This window comes from Emys orbicularis, chromosome 14, assembly GCF_028017835.1.
Source record: "Emys orbicularis isolate rEmyOrb1 chromosome 14, rEmyOrb1.hap1, whole genome shotgun sequence".
NCBI classification, from domain to species: domain Eukaryota; kingdom Metazoa; phylum Chordata; order Testudines; family Emydidae; genus Emys; species Emys orbicularis.
Genome location: NC_088696.1, coordinates 1,119,594 through 1,142,556, shown reverse-complemented (window position 1 = coordinate 1,142,556; position 22,963 = coordinate 1,119,594). Strand labels below are relative to the sequence as shown.

At 45.7% G+C, this 22,963-nt stretch overlaps 1 protein-coding gene across 1 annotated transcript in view; it reads left to right on the top strand.

The window, feature by feature from the left end:
* The window catches only part of PMFBP1 (polyamine modulated factor 1 binding protein 1), a 353,820-nt gene that overhangs the window by 182,747 nt on the left and 148,110 nt on the right, over positions 1 to 22,963 (top strand). The window contains exon 5 of the mRNA XM_065416399.1: positions 3,206 to 3,338. Within this exon, the coding sequence (XP_065272471.1) occupies positions 3,206 to 3,338 (133 nt within the window). The remainder of the gene's footprint in view (positions 1 to 3,205; positions 3,339 to 22,963) is intronic.

Genomic DNA, 22,963 nt, shown 5'->3' with positions numbered 1-22,963 from the left:
TTGGGAGCATAAGCTTTCGTGGGTAAGAACCTCACTTCTTCAGATGCAAGTAATGGAAATCTCCAGAGGCAGGTATAAATCAGTATGGAGATAACGAGGTTAGTTCAGTCAGGGAGGGTGAGGTGCTCTGCTAGCAGTTGAGGTGTGAACACCAAGGGAGGAGAAACTGCTTCTGTAGTTGGATAGCCATTCACAGTCTTTGTTTAATCCTGATCTGATGGTGTCAAATTTGCAAATGAACTGGAGCTCAGCAGTTTCTCTTTGCCAACCTTAAGCATATTCTCACCAGCAACCACGCACCGCACCATAACAACTCTAACTCGGGAACCAACCCATGCAAGAAACCTCGATGCCAACTCTGCCCACATATCTACACCAGCAACACCATCACAGGACCTAACCAGATCAGCTACAACATCACCGGCTCATTCACCTGCACGTCCACCAATGTTATATATGCCATCATGTGCCAGCAATGCCCCTCTGCTATGTACATTGGCCAAACTGGACAGTCACTACGCAAGAGGATAAATGGACATAAGTCAGATATCGGGAATGGCAATATACAAAAACCTGTAGGAGAACACTTCAACCTCCCTGGACACACAATAGCAGATGTAAAGGTAGCCATCTTACAGCAAAAAAACTTCAGGACCAGACTCCAAAGAGAAACTGCTGAGCTCCAGTTCATTTGCAAATTTGACACCATCAGATCAGGATTCAACAAAGACTGTGAATGGCTATCCAACTACAGAAGCAGTTTCTCCTCCCTTGGTGTTCACACCTCAACTGCTAGCAGAGCACCTCACCCTCCCTGACTGAACTAACCTCGTTATCTCCATACTGATTTATACCTGCCTCTGGAGATTTCCATTACTTGCATCTGAAGAAGTGAGGTTCTTACCCACGAAAGCTTATGCTCCCAATACTTCTGTTAGTCTTAAAGGTGCCACAGGACCCTCTGTTGCTTTTTAGTGATCTGAATGTGGATGATACAACTAAGCTCTTGATTTGCTGCACGTTTATTTCCTATATGTTAGAGGAAGAGAATCTTATTGAAGGTTATAATCCTGCTATGGCAATTGTTCTGTTAAAAACACTGGCACTTCTAGTTAAACAAAATGACCTTTTCTCCAGCCACATCAAGGAAATGGCTGAAAAATGTTCCTCATACGGTAAATAGTTCTTGTCATTTGCCTCAGACGATCACAGGATATTGTAGCTAAATGCCGAGATCTGCCCAGCCTGCTCCCCAAATGCTCAGTTTCCTGGCCCTGCAAATTGCCTAAGGGTGCAATAAGTAGGTTAATATTTGCTTTAGGGTTAGCCTGAGGGTTGGCATTCCCAGTAGGCAGAGCCGAGTTCTGTTTGTGGTGGTTGTGTGTGTCTGTGAGCTTATGCAAATATGAGCCTGCAAGGTGATTTTCATTTGCTCCCATTTTGTTGTTGTATGTTGTTCCCTTGTCATTTTTACCGCAGCAGTCGTGACAGCTATATTTGTTACAGACAGGCTCCTACCGACACACACACACACACACACACACACACACGTTGATTATTAAATAGTTGCTTTTTTGCTGCAATTTGCTTTTTGTCTCTCCTCTGTGTTCATTAGTTCCTACTATTGTCCTGCCCAATTTCTGACTCCTTGGTTGGGAACAGGCGGTGGGAGCAAGAGACAAGGGGAGAGAAGTGGAGGAAATGCAAACGTGGAATTTGCGTCTCTGACTGCACAGACAACTTTATTACAACAAGAGGAAATGGATGCTGGTGTGTCTTATGCTTCCTAGCCATAGCCTACATGCTGGTCCTGAAACCCCCATTATTTTGCTTAGGGACCCAGAGCCAGCCAGTGCTGTCCCCAAAGTGGGCAGCACCAGCCAGGGGCCCAGGAAATGCATCAGATGAGCATATCCCCTAGGCATTCTCCACCAGCGAGGGGTCTGTAGAACCCAGAATGTAAGTTAAAGCTCTTTCCTGGAGAATCCCTGTGCCTAGCTCTGTGAAGAGCAGCTTCCTCCACTGGCTTAGGGGATGCAAATTGCATACCCAGCCTGTCTTAACGGGGTGAATCGAGTACCACATATTCCCCTCCTGCTTAAAGCCTGTGGGAGAGGAAAACTCACCTGTAAATCTCAAGGGGTGTATTAGCTTGACAGTCTGCTGAATCTTCACCTTGGAGAGGAAGGGCTGGCAGCTCTGCAGACAGTACAAGGCGCATGGCTTGCCAAATGCTTTATTGGGGTGAGATCTGTAGGAAAACACCCTACAGCTCCCTGTCCCACAAGAGAGATTCCCTCCATGCTACCTCAAGTCCCCACCACTCCAGCTCCAGTCGCCTGGCACACCATCCTACTGTGCAGCCATTGATTTGCCATTTTGAAACTGCTGTGGGGTCCTTGACTCCTTCCTTTTTCCTGGGCACACTGTCTTCTGAGCACCCACATAGCAGCCACAAAGGAGACGGGGATGACTAGGTGGTGGTGCAAAATGCTACCACCTAGCTGCCTTCCCCTTCCCCCACCTATTCTTGTAGATTTTTTTTTGTGATTTTGCTCCCCTTTGCACCATGCATTGGATGGGAGCATCTGGGTTCCTTTGTGGACGGTCACGGCCATGTAGCTGCTGTCTCTTTACCATGCCCTACCTACTGAAGACAGTGACTGTGTATACAGGGCTTTTGGTGTCCCCTGCACAGGTCCTACAGCCTTTCTGCACCCTGCCTCACTAGTGTCCTTAGGAAGCGGCTCTGCCAAGCCAGACAGTGGCATGGGGGGGGGGGGGGGGGGAAGGTAGGGATTGGGGCTAAATCCCAGCCGGGATTCTTCCTGACCTACGCAGTCAGGGGCAGCTGAATGTGAACTTCGAAAGGGCTATTGTCATGAGAGGCCAGCCCTGGGGTTTGCTGACCAGAAGCAGACGCTCCGAGATGCAAGAGCTGCTCTGTTTATGGTGGGTTTTTTATTGCTTGCTAGAGTTTAGACTGTTCAGCTGCAGGAAGGAAATGTGGCCAGAGACTTTGTATTTTGTCAGCTGAATCCTGTAAATTAGCAGTAGTTTCTAGAGAGGATGTCTTATTGCTTAACCTGGGCCACCTGTGCACATTCTCTCTGGATGTTAAGAGTCATGTCACAATGACACGTCTCTGATTTCTGTCCTTCCTCTGCCGGGAGTCCCTTTTCACTGGTATTTTCATTTGTTTCAGTGTCACTCCACCACAGCAAATGATGGAGCAAGAAGAACTGAGAGTTCAACTGGCATCTAAAGAGCAGCTTATTCATCAGTTAAACGTCCATCTGAGGGAGGCAAATCACAGCCAGGAAAAGTCAAAAGCAGAGGTAGGTTCTGCCTTGCTTGCAGGCACCATGTCTCTGCTCTGAATGAACCATGCAGGAAGGTGTCTGCACAGGTGTTTCTTGCAACTCAACTGCTTGTAGCACTGCTGGGAAGCCTAGTTCTGTGAATCCTAAAAGAGTCCAGCCCATCACACATGACGACCACTTACGATTGGCATTGGGAAAGGAGTAGCTGGTGAAGGTGAAAGATTCAGATTCCAGGCCACTGATTTACAGTGAGACAAGATGACACGGTGCTGAAAGGATTGCCCAAGTGATGGAGTGACCATAGATTGTGGCTAGTGGTGACTGGGTTGATGGGGGGTTATCACTGAATCTGATCACAGGTAAGGAAAGGAAAGGATCCCCAGAGGCAAGTTAAGAGGAGTCGTAACCACATAGACACTAGCACTATGATTGAAACAGACCCTCACAATTCCCATTGTGAAATCAAGCTAGTCATTTTGAAAGATCTTCCATGGCGGGAACATGAAAACATCTGCTCAGTGCAGAGTGCCAGTCAAAAAGACTAACAATGTTAGGAACCATTAGGAAAGGGATAGATAATAAGATAGAAGATATCATAATGCCACTACATAAATCCATGGTACGCCCACACATTGAATATTGGGTGCAGCTCTGGTCACCCTATCTCAAAAAAGATTGATTAGAATTAGAAAAGGTGCAGAGAAGGGCAACAAAAATGATTAGGAGTGTGGAGCAACTTCCATATGAGGAGAGATTAAAAAGACCGAGACCATTCAGCTTAGAAAAGAGACAACTGGGGGGGGGGAATAATAGAGGTCTGTAAAATCATGAATAGTGTGGAGAAAGTGAATAAGGAAGTGTTATTTCACAAAACTCAAGAACCAGGGGTTACCCAGTGAAATTAATAGGCAGCAGGTTTAAAACAAACACAAGTTCTTCACTCAGTGCACGGTCAACCTGTGAAACTCGTGGCCAGGGGATGTTGTGACAGCTAAAAGTGTAACTGGGTTCAAAAAAGAATTAGATAAGCTCATGGGGGATAGATCCGTCAATGGCTATTAGGCAGGATGCGCAGGGATGGTGTCCCTAGCCTGTTATTGCCAGAAGCTGACAATGGGTGACAGAGGATGGACCACTTGTTGATTACCTGTTCTGTTCATTCCCTCTGGGGCATCTGGCATTGGCCACTGTCGGCAGACAGGATACTGGGCTAGATGGACCTTTGGTCTGACCCAGTATGGCCGTTCTTATGTTCTTATCTGCAATAGGTGCATTGCCCTCATTTGTGAGAGAATGTGTTAGCTAAGATGATCAGGTGATGTAAGATAAGATGTAGTCCCATGCTCTGGGTGTCCCTAAACATCTGACTGCTGGAAGATGGGATTGGATGACAGAGGATGGATCACTCAATAATTGCTCTGTTCTGTTCTCTCCCTCTGAAGCATCTGGCACTGTCCACTGTCGAAAGACAGGATACTGGGCTAGATGGACCATTGGTCTGGCCATTCTTATGTTCTTACTTTCTTATACATCCTTAAATATGCATATAGCTAACTACCAAGCAGTGATGGCCCGGTATCAGTTTGAATTGTGGGAGAAGATGGCTCTTTGCACAAGCATCTACCAGAGGACTAAAGGAAGTTGACATCATCCATTATTAATGAAGGCCAAAATATAGCCAGACATGCCCTTAGGGCATCATTTGCCATATCTGATGCTGTCTCTAGATCATTGGCAACAGCAATAACTCTATGTAGACATGCTTGGCTACATTCCTCTTCTCTCCAACCGGGTCAGGGCCAAAATAGAAGATTTACCCTTCGACGGAGATGGTTTATTTAGTGTTAAGACTGATGACACATTGGTAAGCTGAAGGAGATTCTGTTACAGCTAGGTCTCAAGGACTCATGCTACCTTACAGAAGAACTTGTACCCCAGTGTTCAGATATCACAGACAGCACATACCACCTTCTTCATCCACTTCTTATCAGAAGAGGCAACTGTACCATCAGCAGCACTATCAGCAACAAACATTCTCAGATACATGACAGGAAGAAACACTTCAAACTTCATATGAGGACAAAGAATCCCTCAGCCACGTTTGCTTTACCACATGCCAAGCCTCAGGTTTGACCTGTTAGTTGAGACCTTCAAACCAATTTTAGTAAATCAATTTGGGAGCCCTCTGTCCAAATTTTACAATTCTTGGACAACTATCATCTTGGACTTAATGGGTTTTAGATAGAATAAAAGAAGGTTTTAGTGTCCCATTCAGATCACTCTCTCTGTACAAATCCCTCCCTCCCTCCCTCTTCAGGGACCCCTCCCACAGGAGCGTGTTATGGATAGAAGTACAAGCTCTTCTGAGCATGGTTGCTATAAAATAAGTTCCCTTGGCTGCCAGAAACAAAAGACTCTACTCCCATTCTTTTCTGATCGCCAAAGAGAAGGGAGACCTCAGACTGATTTTAGATCTCTGGGATCTAAACAAATATATCAGGAAGTTTCCATTCAGGATGCTTTCCTGGGATCTAATTATTCTGCTCTAGATTGGTTTGCTGCTCTTGAACTCAGAGGCATATTTCCACATTCCCATTAGACCATCCCACCAAAAGTACTTATGCTTTGTCCTTCGTTTATACCTCTTTCAATGCAGAGTCCTACCTTTCAGTCTCTCCACTTCACCCAGAGTATTTACAAATGTTTAGCTCCAGTAGTGGCACATCTAAGAAAGCAAGGTTCTTCTGTATTCCCGTATTTAGATGATTGGTTGCTGAAGGACCAATCCAAAGAAGAATTAGAGGCAGCCATTCAGAACACTTATTCTCTATTTGGAACCCTGGGTCTCATCATAAACAAACAAAAATCACTTCTCATTCCCTTCATAGGGGAGCCCTTTGACTCTGTCAAAGGAAGGGCCTTTCTGCTGGAGGAGAGGGGTTTGAAAATAGCAGATTCCCTGCCTTCATTGATGACACCCAGTTCATATGGCAGGGCTTTTTCTGAAGCCACTGGGACTAATGGCATCGATGACATTTGTAACACCTATGCCAGACTCAGAATGAGGCCTCTTCAGCACTGAATCCTGAAGAATTTCTATCCCAGTATGGCCAGCATGCTGAAGAGGATTACAGTACCGCCCGAAACTCTTCATTCTCTTACACAGTAGTTACATCCGCAGAATGTGCCCAAGGAAGTATTCAACCCATCTCAGCCAAAGTTCATAGTAACCATGGATGCATCCAAGGTAGGCATATCTTTACACTCAGGTAGTAAAGGGTCTTTGGAGCCTCAAAGAATCCCAGTTACACATAAATGTATTGGAGCTACGGGCAATCCATTTGGCCCACAAAATGTTTCTCCTGCAGATACGCAATAAAGTTATCCAGGTTGCCACAAACAACATGGCTGAAGTTTATTACGTGAACAAACAAGGAAGAACTTATTTGACCCACCTGTTCAACATAGCAATAGAGCTATGGGATTGGTGCATACAGTACAACATTTACCTGATTGCCTTACATATTGTAGAAGAACACAACAAGTTAGCAGATTGCCTCAGCAGAGAATTGTCACAAATGCACAGATGGCCCCCAAAGAATTCATTAATTCAGGATATCTTCAAACATCGGTGATTCTTGACTGCAGATCTGTTTGCCACCACACTCAATGCAAAATGCCCTCTTTTCTGCTTAGAAGCAGGAGTGGACAGTCAATCTTTGACAGACACATTTCTCCCCAACTGGGGAATGGCTCTCATGTATGCATTTCCCCCATTCCCTTTAATTCCCAAAGTTCTAAACAAACTAAAGCAAGATTCTGCCAGGATGACTATAATCACTCTAGCGTGGCTGAGACAACAATGGTATGCCGACCTACTCCACTTATCCCATGTCAATTACAGGACTCTGCCATTATTGATGGACCTATTTTCACAGCCACAGGGGAAAGTGCTCCACCCAGATCTCAAATTGTTACCTCTAACAGCTTGGGTAAAAGGACTTGGATGGGAATAGAGCGCTCATGCTCCACTGAGGTTCAGTGAATGTTATTAATGCTAGGAAACGCTCTGCTAGAAAGTGTTATGACTTCAAATGGAAAAGATTAATGATATGGGCAGAAAATGGAATTGTAGATCCAGTTTCAGCCCCCATTCAGATGGTCTTAGAATATCTGTTACACTTAGAGGGTCTATTGTTATCACCTGTTAGCGTACACTTAGTGTCTATTTCATCATACATACACGTATTAGGGACAAACCCGTTTTCTCACATGACCTAGTGGAGAGATTTTTGAAGGGTCTGCTGAACCTTTATCCATTCACCAGAGACCTTGTCCCCTTGGAATTTGAATTTAGCACTGACTCAAATGAAGCCTTTTGAGCTATTATGAAATTGCTATTATAAAAGCTGGTTTTAAGGAAAGGTGAAATAGGGAGCAATCATTTCCGGTATATGAATTGGTGATCTGCATGCACTAATGGCAGATTCCCCCCCTATTCTGTTTTCCATCGGACAAGGTAGTCCTTAGGCCACATCCTAAATTAATTCCAAAAATTGTTTCCGATTTCCATGTAAATCAGTATATAAATGTACCTGTATTTTTTCCAAACCTCATATAAGTAAGGGAGATGCTAGATTACAGTCTTTAAATGCAAAAAGAGTACAGTCATGTTACCTGGATAGAACTCAGGACTTTAGCTGTTCTCCTAAGTTGTTTATCTCTTATACCAGCTATTCAAAGGGTAGGACCATTTCAGCGCAATCATTATCTAGAGGGTCAGACTTTGTATAGAGGAGTGCTATAGGGCAGCTTTGCTTTCCCCTCCAGGTCCCGTTAGAGCTCAGAGTATCAGGGAATGGCTGCATCTCCAACAGTTTTCAAGCACATTCCCATTATTGACATTTGCAAGGCCTCTTTGTCTCGCTTCCGTATTGAGGTACTGCTCACCAAACGTCCCAAGAAAGGGAGGATGCAGAGGGCACTCGAAGAAATGAAGGTTACTTGCTTGTAACTGGAGTTCTTTGAGACACACTCTGCACATTCACACTCCCCGCCTGCCTTCCATGCTTCTGCAGAATCCTAATTGTATCATTACTCGGTATTTCCTATTAGCATTTTGAAGGAACTGAGGTGGCAACAGTGCCAATGCTCCTTCTATGGCCACGCCCCTGACTGGCACAAGCACTGGGCACAGGAGGGAAGGGGTGAGATGCCTCTAAAAGGCACTGCTCTAGAAGGTTCCACTGTCCTAGCTGCACCAGGCTGGCGCATCCTAAGGGTGGGAATATGCAGAGGGTATTCGAAGAAGAACTCCAGGTACAAGTAACCTCCATTTTCCAATCTTGTTGATGACCTTTATGGGGCCAATATGTTTTCATGTGATGGAATTTCTGGGTTTTAATTTGCCTTTTTTTTTTTTTTTTAAACTAGGATGTTTGTGCAACTTTACTTTGTTCCCGTTGTGTGTATGATGCACGATAGTCTTTAATTACACCATCATGTACTATTTTTTCCACAGGATACCTGCTCCAGTCAGTGCACAGGGTAGACAGTGCTCTGGGAAAGAATCAGGGTAGTGCAGTTAATGATGCTGATTTCTGTAGAATGCTGCCTTGTTTGTTGCAGAAGTTGGAAGGTGTGAAGTGAATGAGGGAAGGGATTGCAAGAGGGTCTCATGGTTTAGGCAGTTGAATGTCAGCCTCTGCCACATAGTACCTGTATGATTTTGGGCAAGTCACTTAAATCACATTTTTCACAGTTGCCCATTAATTGTGTGTTCCTCATTTTCTAGACTGCCCAACTTGAAACACCTGAAGTCTGATTTGCAGAAGTATTGAGCACTCACAATTGCAACCGAAGTCAATGGGCGCCGTGCTTTGAACATAAAAAGTGCTATAAAGTGAAATATTAGGCACTAGATGTCTCAAATTGAACACCTAAAATTAGTGGAAGCTTATGACAATTTTGGTCTTAATTTCTCTCTGCCTCTATTTCCCATCTGTAAAATGGGAATAATTATACCCCTTTTCCCTCACAGGGGTGTTGTGAAGATAAATTGATTGATTGATGTTTGCTATAATATCTGAGTGCTTCACAATGAGCACTTGTGATGGGATGTACTTAGAGTTACCACCTTTGAAATGCAAAAAACCCAGCACTCTCCCCTCCCGACAAGGCAAGCCCACCGCAACCCCAACCACAAGGTAACTCTGCAGCTCCCCCCTTTCAACAGCCACGTATAGTATCTAGAGAGAGAACACGTCTAGATAAGATTGATGATAAACGGACGTTTGTATTATCAGCATGTTTTGCCAGCCAGTCTTTGTAGTCTGTTTTGTTTAGCCAATTGCCACTGAATGTGCAGTTTCTGATGCGAGCTTTTTTTTTTTCGGGAGTGTAGTAGGATCACTTGCACCATCACCCTGATCTTCGATCATTTAATACGCCTCACACATCTCCTCACTCTCGCATGCCTCAAACCCTCTCTCGCACATGCGCACACGATGGTGGGCAGGCAGCTGCCGTATTTTCAACCGTTTTGATCTGTCATCACTGAAACTGGGAAGTCAGAACACTACAGCATCTTTAGCTGAACACAGAAACTTTTGTCATTCGCTATCCCTGTGTATTGTGACGATAATGAAAATCTTTAGACCCACGTGAAAAACCTCAGCAAATTAAATTATTTTTCTGGCAACTAGCAAATCCATAAAAAAAACTGACCAGGCCAGTCAAATACCAGCTGGGTTATAACCCTAGGTGTACTGGGGCCTTTGAGGCCCCCTGCAGGAGGCCTCATGGACCTACCAAACCCTGCCCCAGAAAAGGAGCAGTGAAAGTGGGTCCTCCAGTCCTGCCTAGAAGGGCTGCAGGGAAGCAGCCAATCAGAGCGCAGCAGACTCAGTTAAAAGGAGCTGCAGGGCCTGAGCAGGTCAGTTGCTGGCTGGGACCAGAAGGGTGAGGAAGGAGTGGAAGGCTGTGAAATTTCACAGGTAAAAAGACTGGGGAGAAATCCTGCTCAAGCAGGAACAGGACTGGGAAGCTCTCCAGGTGCAGGGACTTGAGAAATTAAAAAGGGGGCAGAGACTGTTACAAGCTCTCTAGGCAAAGAGGCCTGGGAGAGACCCTGAGAAATCAGGACAGGGATGGAGCAACTCTTCCGGCAAGGAGGCCTGGGAGAGACCCTGCTCAAACAGGGAACAGACAGAATAGCCAAGCAGTTGATGGGACAGAGTGGGAAGCAGCCCAGGTAGGGTGACCAGATAGCAACTGTGAAAAATAGGGATAGGATGGGGGGTAATAGGTGCCTATATAAGACAGCCCTGAATATTGGGACTGTCCCTATAAAATTGGGACATCTGGTCACCCTAAGCCCAGGCAGTGCAGTAGCAGCAGCTATTAAAGCAGCCTATGGCTATTTGCAGGGTCCCTAGGTTGGGATCCAGAGTAGTGGGTGGGCCCGAGTCCCCCCCACCTGCCCCTGGGGAAGTGACCTACGCCCCACAAAGGTGATAAGACTCAGCACTAAACGTGCAAGAAAAGGGCTAGAATTTAAACAGAGAGAGCGCCAACCATTTGTTGGACTGTTACCCCAGAAGGGGCAACAGCCAACGGGCGGGCGCCCATGAGATGTGAGTGTGCCCCATCACAGCACCACAGAAAATCACATGAGGAAATTAATAACTCTGTATTCTGTGCAGGGTTTGGATGGTGTGTAATAAATAAGGCTGGAGCCACACATTGAATGATGAGAATAAAAAGAATAATGAATAGTCACCCATTCTCTGAGCATTATCGATCCTGTACACTCAGAGACAGGGGTCCTGTGGAAAAATAGTATATGATCATGTAATTAAAGACTGTATCATAATGCATATGCACCAGGGGACCAAATTAAGGTCACATGGGCAACCTTAATGCTGGCATTTGCAAACTTTTTGTGTGCTTGACTTTGCAACCTTAGTGTTCTTTTAAAATAGCTCTGTTGTATATAATATTTTTTAAATGAAGGAATTACATCTGTTCTCATGAATGTTTTCATTCTCACTCCGGCTAATGAAAATTGCACTGGTCAGGCATTCTTTGAAAGCCTTTCTCAATAGTTAATGTTAATAGAGACACCAGAGCATTCTCTCGGCTATTAATCTGAAGATAATAACAGGCCCATTTCTTAAGTACACACAGAAGAAGGAGAAGAAGAAATACTGGCTATGACACAAAATGAATTGTCTTCCTCCATGCCCTTGTAACCTAGGGCATGTAGTGCAGGCTGGCAGCCATTGCGTTACAGATTTAAAAGTGCTGGAATCTCTCAGTTCCGTAGCACGTTGCCTGATGGATTGGTGAGTAATGTACTTAAGGAGTGCATTACTAAGCCCCAGACTAATGGCTAGCTGTTGCCCATGGCTCTTGCTACAGATCATTCATTGTGCTAGTCATAAGCTCTCTGCCAGTTTGTGTTCTGGCACTCACGCTGCCTGTGCTGAACACCACCTGTCGTCCTGCTTGACCCCAGGAAAGTATTTCCCAAGTTTTCTCATGATTGATAGTAGAAAACAGGAGGCTACGGTGCAATGGAGCCTTTCTTCTCCCATGCTCTTCTGGAGACTATGGTAGAGGATGGGACATAAACCTGTCACCAGCTATTTCCAGGATATATTCACGCTACTTGCTGGGAAATTTGTATCCACCAAATTTCCTCTTCCAAGGAGAATGAAGTTCCAGAAGACAATGAAAAATCTGAGGGAAAGGGACATCATATGTGGTGTATCTGAAAATATAATTTCTGAGAGAAGAACTAGCCTCTCTCTCTCTCTCTGATGGCTTATCAACTAATTACATGCTCCAGTGCAGCCTGGTAGAAATGCCTAAATACAGGCACCAGCATATGCCTCTTGAGTGAGAGAGCTATAGTATATGTATAGCCAAACCTGATGAAGAATACCTGCCTCAATTTCTGGGTTGAATTTTGTTGGATCAAACAGATGTTATGTGTTCGAACCTTGGATGTTCTGAATGAGTAACCCATAGAAAATATCTTCCTGGGTATTGACCCCCATCTAGTTTTCTTTTCTTTTCTTTTCTTTTCTTTTCTTTTCTTTTCTTTTCTTTTCTTTTCTTTTCTTTTCTTTTCTTTTCTTTTCTTTTCTTTTCTTTTTAAAAACTGTAATGCCAGCGAGGCTCCCGAGTGACAGCATAGGAGATGTAGTCCTCTGTTCCTCCCCCAAGAGTATACAAGCTTCCTCACGTTGCCCCGCCATGTAGTCTCAACCTGATATTCAGTGTGAAAGCATCGTGCATTTCCATGGCTCATGACATCCTCGGTGCATTAGGGCATGTCTACACAACCTGCAGCAGCGAACCTCAAGAGACGGGTTAGCGGGACTCATGCTAGGACTCTAAAAACAGCCATGTTGGCAGCACTTTGACGCTGCAGCTTGGGCTCTGATGCCTAGGGAGGTAGGAGGCTTCTGAGCCGGAGTTGCAATTTCCAAGTGTGCTGTGTGAATGGCTGTTTTTAGAGCGCTAGCGCGAGCCCCATTATCCCATGTCTGTCAGCCCAGGCTGGGAAACTCCCTGCTGCAGGCTGTGTAGACATGCCCTGAGTGTATCAGCAAGCATGCCAATCAGTGCTGCTGGTGGGGTTGAGAGTCCAGCTGGACTGAGACCCCTCCCTACTCATTTCACATAGGCCATTGAACGGCCTTCAGAGGGTAGCAGCTTTCAGTCATTACCAGTTTGAACTGGAGACCTGGAGGTAAAAAGCTGTAATATCTCATTTCCAGTCACCTGAGCCATCCAGTGCCCCTGTTGGCCTCTGTCACAGGCCTTGCTGAGCCAGAAACTTTAACTCTTGCTCTGCTGTCCTGTGCTCTCGGGCTGTGTAATCATACTGTACGTTTTTATAAAGCTAAACCTTTGAACTTTAATTTCTTCCTGCCCAGCCTATGGAGGGGAGAAAAGCCTACCTTCTAAAGAATTCCTCCCAGAGGGAGGGTCACTTGTTTGTCTACTATTAAAACTGCATTAGGGAACCAAAATGGTGTAAACAATGTAAGTGCATAAAAATCCTACAATATATAACAAGTTATAGGACTAGAGACCTCCCTGACTGATCAAGAAATGTTTTATTCCACTCATAGAAATATTTTACATTTCAAGGGGGTAATTCTAATTACCTTAAAGTGTTTTGGGTTCCTAAGTATAATTCAATGGTAAGAGAAGGTTTTCTTTTCAGTGAGGGCTATTTTCTTTGTGTTCTTCTACAGATATACTAAGTATAGCTTTTTATTGCCCTGAGCAGAAAGCAAACTCTGGGTCTTTTCAACCTTCACATTAATTGTGCAACCAAAAGTCTCGTAGCACTTTGCACATAGAAACCAGGTGAGGGATGTGGAGAGTTAGACCAAAAGAAACACACCATTAAAATGAAAATTCCAAGTATGTATTGTCAATCGGATTATTTGCATGCTCTTTTGGAACATGCTTCCGGTAATAGAGTCATCACTCTGTTATTTCTCCTGACCGCTCTTTCTGTCTCTCTGTTTTCCTATACAAAATCCGACAGTGGCTTATATTTAACTGAGAATATTCTTTGCTTGCTTCCCTGTCTTCTTGCTTGAGTTTTCTTTCTTTAACAAGCACAACAGCATGCTGCTGTATCTTCAAAGAGGAAATTAATTCCGTCCGCAAAAGGGTCAAGTGCTAGAAAGTGCATAGCAATGCAGTTTGCATGGCAGGATACAGAAGATATGATGCTAATAAGATTCTAAGATGAGAACAGCAGACTGGCTCTAGGGATTCAGATGAAGGGTTCTGTAAATTTTAAAAGAAATGGTCTCCAAAAACTAATGATGTCTGCTTTCCAATTCATTAGTAATGTGGAGCGGGGAGATGGGAGTGAGAAGCGGGCCATGCTTTGAAATATCAAAATGTAATGAGGATGAAAACAGTGAGAGCTCATCTCATTGGGGTCATAAAGCTGGGAGAAGGAGGCAGGCTGTAGGGAAATGTAGTCTGTGTCGAGGGGGAAGGGAATTGTACCATGGTAGGCTGTATGTATATTTACGTGCAGTCACTGTACCAGTGTAGATACAAGGTTCTTATGCTGAAAAAGTGTTGCAATATTTATAAGACTTTTTTCTAAAAACACAAGTGAATTGTCTTAGCATATTTACAAACGGCTCTTGGTAAACCTTGCCCTTCACCTTTTTGCATTGTGTGCACGAAACTGAGTAACAAGAACCTGAACCTTGTTTGTAGTTAATAGTGGGAGAAAAACCCTCAGGCAAAGCCTAATGAACCAAGAGCAATTCTGAGTTCTCCTCTGTAATATCTGCAGACTGTGCCTTTCCAAGAGCTGCCTGGACACATCGTGTGACCTTGCTGCTTTACATCATTAAAATTTCCCATTACTGGGATAGTGTTTGCATGGAGGTGCTGTTGTGCAGATATTATGCCGGAGTCTCTCTCCTGCAAGCAGAGTTTGTAGCTGACAGAAAAAATGTCTCTCTGCTTGAACAGTTTCAGAGCTGGGAGGTGTGCAGCAGAAGAGGTTAGCTGTGGCTTTTATTTTGACAAAGCTATTACATTTTGCAGAATGCGGTTAAGGTTTTCCTCCTATCTTATTTTATCTGTGTGATATTTTCTGATCTGCCCTCTAGCCCTCTGTGACGACTGGTGAGTTCTGGGGGAGCAGACGGTGCCTCAGAGCCTCGCCATCATCACTAGTGCTTTCAAGCCAATGGACAGACTGAGTGGCTCAGTAGTGCTCAGCCGCGTAGAGCCCTTCCCGGGGCAGTGGCTCAGAAGGGCAGGCCCTGGTGTGCCAGATCTGAGGCCTGCACAGTCACGGCTATTGTTCTGAGACTGACAGCCTCGGGAATCGAAGTGCAGTGAGATGTGCCTGCCACATCCACTCTGCTGGCCTCACTAGTCCTAGACACTCAGCTCAAGCTTTGGTTTGACTCTGACAGGACGTTTCTTCACCCCCAGTGAAACTGAGTGATCTGTTTGCTCTACTGTACTTCACTGAAGCTTCTGCTGTTCTTGAGGTTTATTCTTAAAGTGTACAGATCCCATAACTCAATTGTGTGATTAGTTTTGTGTGATTTTTGGTCTTGTCATCTCAGCACCAAGCCCTACTCCAGATAATGAATCTTTCTTCTTGGAAAAGATCCGGTTTCAAATCCAGGTATAACAGGCTGGCAGTGGGTGCCTTTAACACTCCCACCCTGTTGGCTGTGTTTTCTTAGTGGGAAAGGTTTCAATGGGTCCTGGTGATTTACTGAAGTGGGTGAGGCACTGCTTTACCTGGATATCAGAGAATGGGAGTGCTCTTCTGAGAAGATAGGACCTGGGGTCTGTGGAGAAAGCTTGGGTGAATTTTTGTTACCATTACATCCAAAGCCCAGGAAGTGGGGGAGCTTAAACTTTGTTTGCAGAGCAAGTTGGGAAAGGTACCTGCTCATATGGTGGTTATGAAAGCCAGAAGCGGCCAGCAGCAGGTCCGGCTCTTAGGCGGGGGGCCAGGGGCTCTGCGTGCTGCCCCCACCCCAAGCACTGGCTCCACACTCCTGGGGGGCGGGGGGTGCCTGCGGGTGAGAACTGTGCGGAGCCACTTGCGCACCTCCGCCTAGGAGTCGGACCTGCTGCTGGCCACTTCTGGGGCGCAACGCAGTCCGTGGTGCCAGGACAGACAGGAAGCCTGCCTTAGCACCCCCGCTGCACCGCTGACCGGGAGCCACCCAAGGTAAGCCCTTGCCCCCCCCCAAACCCAGAGCCCTTTCCTGCACCCCAAACTCCTCATCCCCAGAGCCCTGACCCCCTCCTGCATCCCTGCCCCAGCCCAGAGCCCCCTCCCACACCTTGAACCCCACAGCCCTCGCCCCCGTACCCCAACCCTCTGCCCCAGCCCTGAGCCCCTCCCACACCCCAAACCCCTCATCCCCAGCTCCGTTGGGTCGTGGGCATCAACAGTTTTCTTCAACTGGGTCAAAAAAGTCTTCAACAGAAAAAAAGTTTGAAAACCACTGCTCCAGATGACCCTAAAGCAAGCCCTGGCATCTGACTTCACTCATAGAATATGGCTTTTGTTGTTTTTTCCATCAGTTTCCCTGTTTCCAGTGAACATAATCGATCCTTCTTTATGGACTTTTCTATGAATTGTGAGGATAATATCGCCTGCGTTCTTTCAGCTTCTCTCCTAAGTGAAATGCTTCCTTGGAGAGAGGAGATGGGGGAATTTATTTCCCCAGGAAACCTCAAGACAGATGCAGCAACAATTTGCTTTGAGGTTCAGTGGAGTTCCTGCTTGTTACCCAGTTTTTCAGCTGGATGAGTGAGGCCCAAGGATATTAGACTGACTTGCCTAAGGTCATACAGTGAGTCAGTGGAGCATACAGGAGCATGGCTGCCTGGCTATTCTATACAGTACAAACTGTGTGTATCCTCACTCTTTTGGGCCATATGTAAACATATGAAAAAACAGCAAAAATTTTGATCCCCTTTTCGTCCATGAGCTTGACCAAGACTGAATTTGCAACTGTAGTTTGATGTGTCAAGCTCCTCTTATTCTCCTGATGAGAAAATTGGGTTGTGTATTACTTTCTGATTTGCAGCAATTTGCTGCTGGACAGTTGTTTCCAAACTTCTAATGCTGGTTGAGTCTAAAAGGTGAAAAAGCAGTAGTATCTGCTAGAGAAGCCAGACAGGGGTTTCTGGAGACCAGTTGAAGTTGGCAATGAAAAGGGACTAAAATTGGATGAAAGGGTTGCAATGTTACAGCAGAAGAATCTTTCTATATTTGGCTGAAGAGACAGAATGAACTTCTTATCCCCATAAAGCACATCTGTTGCTTGCTGCAGCACTGTACTAGTATGCTCTTGGATGATTTGCGCACAGTTTCATGAAGCATAGATAGGGACCTTGTAGCAGGGTGCTGGTGCCAAAGCACCTAATTAGCCCCTGCCGGGTCAGCTCCAATCAAGGGAAGCAGATTGGGGCTGATGGAAAAGGCCTGATGCCAGCCTGAGGATTGGCAACACCTGCTGGCCTGACAAGCCAAGGGCTATAAAGGCTGGGAGGGAGCCAGAAGGCAGGGGGCAGCCAGGGAGAAGTAAGTCAGGGAGGGAGCTGGAGGCCTCCTATCTGAAGGCTGACTCTGCCTGTAAGGGGGGTAACCAAACCTGTAACGCTTGCATACAGATGGACACGGGTGGTGGGACAACGTTAAGTAAATAAAGACAAGAGTGTTGCACAACCCTGAGGCCTCTCCGAGCCTTATTAAGGAGGGCAAACGAGCCAGGAAGAGGGACGGGTCGTGGAACCCTGTTACAGACTGACTTTCCACTCTGATACACAAGCATAACTCTGACCATAGTGGAGTTACTCTAGTGTGAAACTGGTGTAATGGAGTGGAGATCGGGGCCACAGGGATCATCAGTGAGGCTGATCTTGGATGGACACAGCATTCCAGTAGGAATGGTAAGCCATCCCGCAACGGCCCAACTAATATTAGTGCATATGTAATAAATACATAAAGTGTATGTGTATATATTTACATATAGTGTATATGTAAATATAGTGTATATTAGTGTATAAAATGTTTTCGAAAAGACAAACAGAGGGGTGTAGGAAGTTGCAATTTCTAAGCACAAAGACCTCTGATGTTATGAGTGTGACGTTTTGTAGTTAGTATATAGGTGTGCAAATGACAAATAATTGTGCTCCAGAAACAAAGGTTTAAGTGGCGCTTATGACTGCAAAGAGAATCTTCATCATTTGAACCGATAAAATATTATCTGAAACAATAGCTCTCATAAGTGTAAACTGCCCCGTTCATTGAAATGAATAGTTGACTCTGAAACCTAATGTGATTATAGGATTTCAGCATTAACTCTTTTGTTGCTGATGCCTTTAACAGAAACTTCAAGCGCTAATGTGCTTTCTGTACCATTGTTGAATATACCATTATTAATGAATGCACAAGTGGGAAAATAAAGGTGGAAAAAAGTTCAAAATATAAAATAGGGAGATAACACTTTTCCCTCCCCTTTTTGATTCATATATGTTTAAAAGCTTAGGTGGACATCACACACTTTTGCTATTCAGTAGCCTTGGGGTCAACAGTGGAGTCTGAAAAGTCATGCAGGTAGACCTGCACACAATGAGCAGCCATTCAGTAGCCAGACTCGAACAGCTTAATGGGACTAAATCGGGGGGCCCAGATAATCTTCATCCAAGAATATTAAAGGAACTGGCACATGAAATTGCAAGTCCATTAGCAAGAATTTTTAATGAATCAGTAAACTCAGGGGTTGTACCGTACGACTGGAGAATTGCTAACATAGTTCCTATTTTTAAGAAAGGGAAAAAAGGTGATCCGAGTAACTATAGGCCTGTTAGTTTGACATCTGTAGTATGCAAAGTCTTGGAAAAAATTTTGAAGAAGAAAGTAGTTAAGGACATTGAGGTCAATGGTAATTGGGACAAAATACAACATGGTTTTACAAAAGGTAGATTGTGCCAAACCAACTTGATCTCCTTCTTTGAGAAGGTAACCGAATTCTTAGACAAAGGAAACGCAGTGGATCTAATTTACCTCGATTTCAGTAAGGCATTTGATACGGTTCCACATGGGGAATTATTCGCTAAATTGGAAATGGAAAGATGGGGATCAATATGAAAATTGAAATGTGGATAAGGAACTGGTTAAAAGGGAGACTACAACGGGTCATACTGAAAGGTGAACTGTCAGGCTGGAAGGAGGTTACTAATGGAGTTCCTCAGGGATCGGTTTTGGGACCAATCTTATTTAATCTTTTTATTACTGACCTTGGTACAAAAAGTGGGAATGTGCTAATAAAGTTTGCGGATGACACAAAGCTGAGAGGTATTGCTAATACAGAGAAGGACCGGGATATCATACAGGAAGATCTGGATGACCTTGTAAACTGGAGTAATAGTAATAGGATGAAATTTAATAGTGAAAAGTGCAAGGTCATGCATTTAGGGATTAATAACAAGAATTTTGGTTATAAATTGGGGACACATCAATTGGAAGTAACAGAGGAGGAGAAGGACCTCGGAGTATTGGTTGATCACAAGATGACTATGAGCTGCCAATGTGATATGGCCGCTAAAAAAGCTAATGCGGTCTTGGAATGCATCAGGCGAGGTATTTCCAGTAAAGATAAGGAGGTGTTAGTACCGTTATACAAGGCACTGGTGAGACCTCATCTGGAATATTGTGTGCAGTTCTGGTCTCCTATGTTTAAGAAGGATGAATTCAAACTGGAACAGGTATAGAGAAGGGCTACTAGGATGATCCGAGGAATGGAAAACCTGTCTTATGAAAATAACAGGAGTACTTGTGGCACCTTAGAGACTAACAAATTTATTAGAGCATAAGCTTTCGTGGGCTACAACCCACTTCTTCGGATGCATATAGAGTGAACCATATATTGAGGAGATATATATACACACACATACAGAGAGCATGAACAGGTGGGAGTTGTCTTACCAACTCTGAGAGGCCAATTAAGTAAGAGAAAAAAAACTTTTGAAGTGATAATCAAGATGGCTCAGTACAGACAGTTTGATAAGAAGCAAGTGTGAAAATACTTACAAGGGGAGATAGATTCAATGTTTGTAATGGCTCAGCCATTCCCAATCCCTATTTAGCCCTGAGTTGATTATCACAATCAACTCAGGGCTAAATAGGGATTGGGAATGGCTGAGCCATTACAAACATTGAATCTATCTCCCCTTGTAAGTATTTTCACACTTGCTTCTTATCAAACTGTCTGTACTGAGCCATCTTGATTATCACTTCAAAAGTTTTTTTTCTCTTACTTAATTGGCCTCTCAGAGTTGGTAAGACAACTCCCACCTGTTCATGCTCTCTGTATGTGTGTGTATATATATCTCCTCAATATATGGTTCACTCTATATGCATCCGAAGAAGTGGGTTGTAGCCCACGAAAGCTTATGCTCTAATAAATTTGTTAGTCTCTAAGGTGCCACAAGTACTCCTGTTATTTTTGCGGATACAGACTAACACGGCTGCTACTCTGAAACCTGTCTTATGAAAGGAGACTCGAAGAACTCGGCTTGTTTAGCCTAACCAAAAGAAGGCTGAGGGGAGATATGATTGCTCTTTATAAATATATCAGAGGATAAATACCAGGGAGGGAAAGGAATTATTTAAGCTTAGTACCAATGTGGACACAAGAACAAATGGATATAAACTGGACATTAGGAAGTTTAGACTTGAAATTAGATGAAGGTTTCTAACCATTAGAGGAATGAAGTTCTGCAACAGCCTTCCAAAGGGAGTAGTGGGGGCAAAAGACATATCTGGCTTCAAGACTAAGCTTGATAAGTTTATGGAGGGGATGGTATGATGGGATAGCCTAATTTTGGCAATTAATTGATCTTTGATTATTAGCAGTAAATATGCCCAATGGTCTGTGATGGGATGTTAGATGGGGTGGGATCTGAGTTACTACAGAGAATTCTTTCCTGGGTGCTGGCTGGTGAGTCTTGTCCACATGCTTAGGGTTTAGCTGATCGCCATATTTGGGGTCGGGAAGGAATTTTCCTCCAAGGCAGATTGGCAGAGGCCCTGGGGGGTTTTTGCCTTCCTCTGCAGCGTGGGACACGGGTCACTTGCTGGAGGATTCTCTGCCCCTTGAGGTCTTTAAACCACGATTTGAGGACTTCAATAACTCAGACATAGGTTAGGGGTTTGTTACAGAAGTGGGTGGGTGAGATTCTGTGGCCTGCGTTGTGCAGGAGGTCAGACTAGATGATCATAATGGTCCCTTCTGACCTTGAAGTCTATGAGTCTATGAGGTGTGCAGTGTCCTCAACTGTACCACAGCTACACAGAGGGCTGTTCTGAGTCCCCAGGTATGGTCACTTGTGCAAACCTCTCCCCCCCCCCCCCCCCCCCCCCGGATCTGGAACAGTTGCGCTTTCACTAGAGACTGTGGCAGCGTGAAGCCCGGCACCCTCTCCTCAGTCTGAGTGATGAGGAAGGAGTTTCTGACAGAAGGAGCAGCTCATTGCCCTTCTGCTTGCCACAATGGGGCAGCGTCCGCTGGCGAGAATGTCGAGTGTGCTGTAGTTGACTATTGGGATGGGATGCCGGGGAGCTGCCGTAGTTTGCTGGGCTAGAGAATAAGCAATACAAACCCTTACGCCTTGGCAAATGTTAAAGTCCATTTTACAACTACCCCTGCTCAAAAGAGGGAGAGACTGAGGAGGTGTTTGCCGTCTCCAGAACCAAAAGCTTCAGCTTCATCCCATCTCCCTTTTCTTCCTGGGTGACCAAAACCCTCCCTGTCTCCCTGCTTGGCTGCGAAACCTTCAACTTCCCACTCCACTCTAAGGGATTTCCTTAAATTATCATGGAGGCTGCACTTTGTCCTGCATCTGAGTCCTCCCGCGTGGACCCCACACCAAGCACTTTGGCGCGGAGCGCACCGCTGGCACGGGGCTCCGCCAAGCACCATTCCCCTCACTGGTGCCTAAGAAGTGGAAAAAGAAAGCCCCCCAGCACTGGAAGGGAAAGGGGCTTTGGGCAAAGGACCAATGTCAGGCCATGTGCCCGCCCCGAGGTTCACGGGGGTGTGACGAACTGGGACTGTTCCTACTGCGGTCTGTGAGTGCTGACAGGGGAGTGTGGCTGGGATGGTCTGCATTGGGGGATGGGAGTCTGACTGAAAATACCTGAGCCTGTAACATGAGAACCCAGGAGGGGGCTGGGGCGAGGTGACACCTTTGCCCAGGAAACTGAACAAAGGCTGTGGGAGGGGTTGCTGAAGGAGGTGGGAGAAGCTGGGGAGTGACCATGGCTGGGAGGCAGACAGGGCACTGATCTCCCAGGGGGGCTAGGGTGCCCGGGGACCCCAAGATAAACTTAACTAAGGGGGTCCTGTTGTCTGCGCCTGCAAAACCTGTCTTGAACTGTATTCCGGTCGTCTAAATAAACCTTCTGCTTTACTGGCTGGCTAAGAGTCATGGTAAATCGCAGGACGCCGGGGGTGCAGGGCCCTGAGTCCCCCCTTACTCCGTGACAACTGGTGGCAGAGGTGGGATCTACTGCACCCCGTGGACGGCGCTTCCTGCAGTAAGTGACTGGGGAGAAGTAAAGCGAAGGGGGATTGACGGGGACCAGGCGTGCTGAAGAGTCAGAGAGAGACGGTTATCACCCCTGGGAGTGTGTGACCAGCGAGAAGGACTTTTGCAGTAACAGGGTCCCCCGGAGGATCGCGGCGAGTGGTCCCAGGGGCGGAGGAGTCTGCAGCTCGACCCTGGCAGAGAGGTGGTGACCTCGAGAAGGGCTGGCACACTAGGGGGCTCCCTGGAAACGGTGGGGAGCGGTGAGCACACAGGCCTGTAAGTGGCCAGCAGGAAGATGTATGCCAAGCGGCTTAAGGGCGACCTGGTGGAGCTGTGCAAGCAGAGGGGGGTGCGCATTGGGAAGCTCACCAAAGAACAGCTCATTGCCCAGCTGGAGAAGGGAGATCGCGCGAATGAACTGATCCCTGTCTCTGAGGGAAGCAGCCCGGCAGATGCAGCGCAGGCCCCAGTGTCTGTCCCAGCTGGGAGTGGTCAGCCGGCTGCTGAGG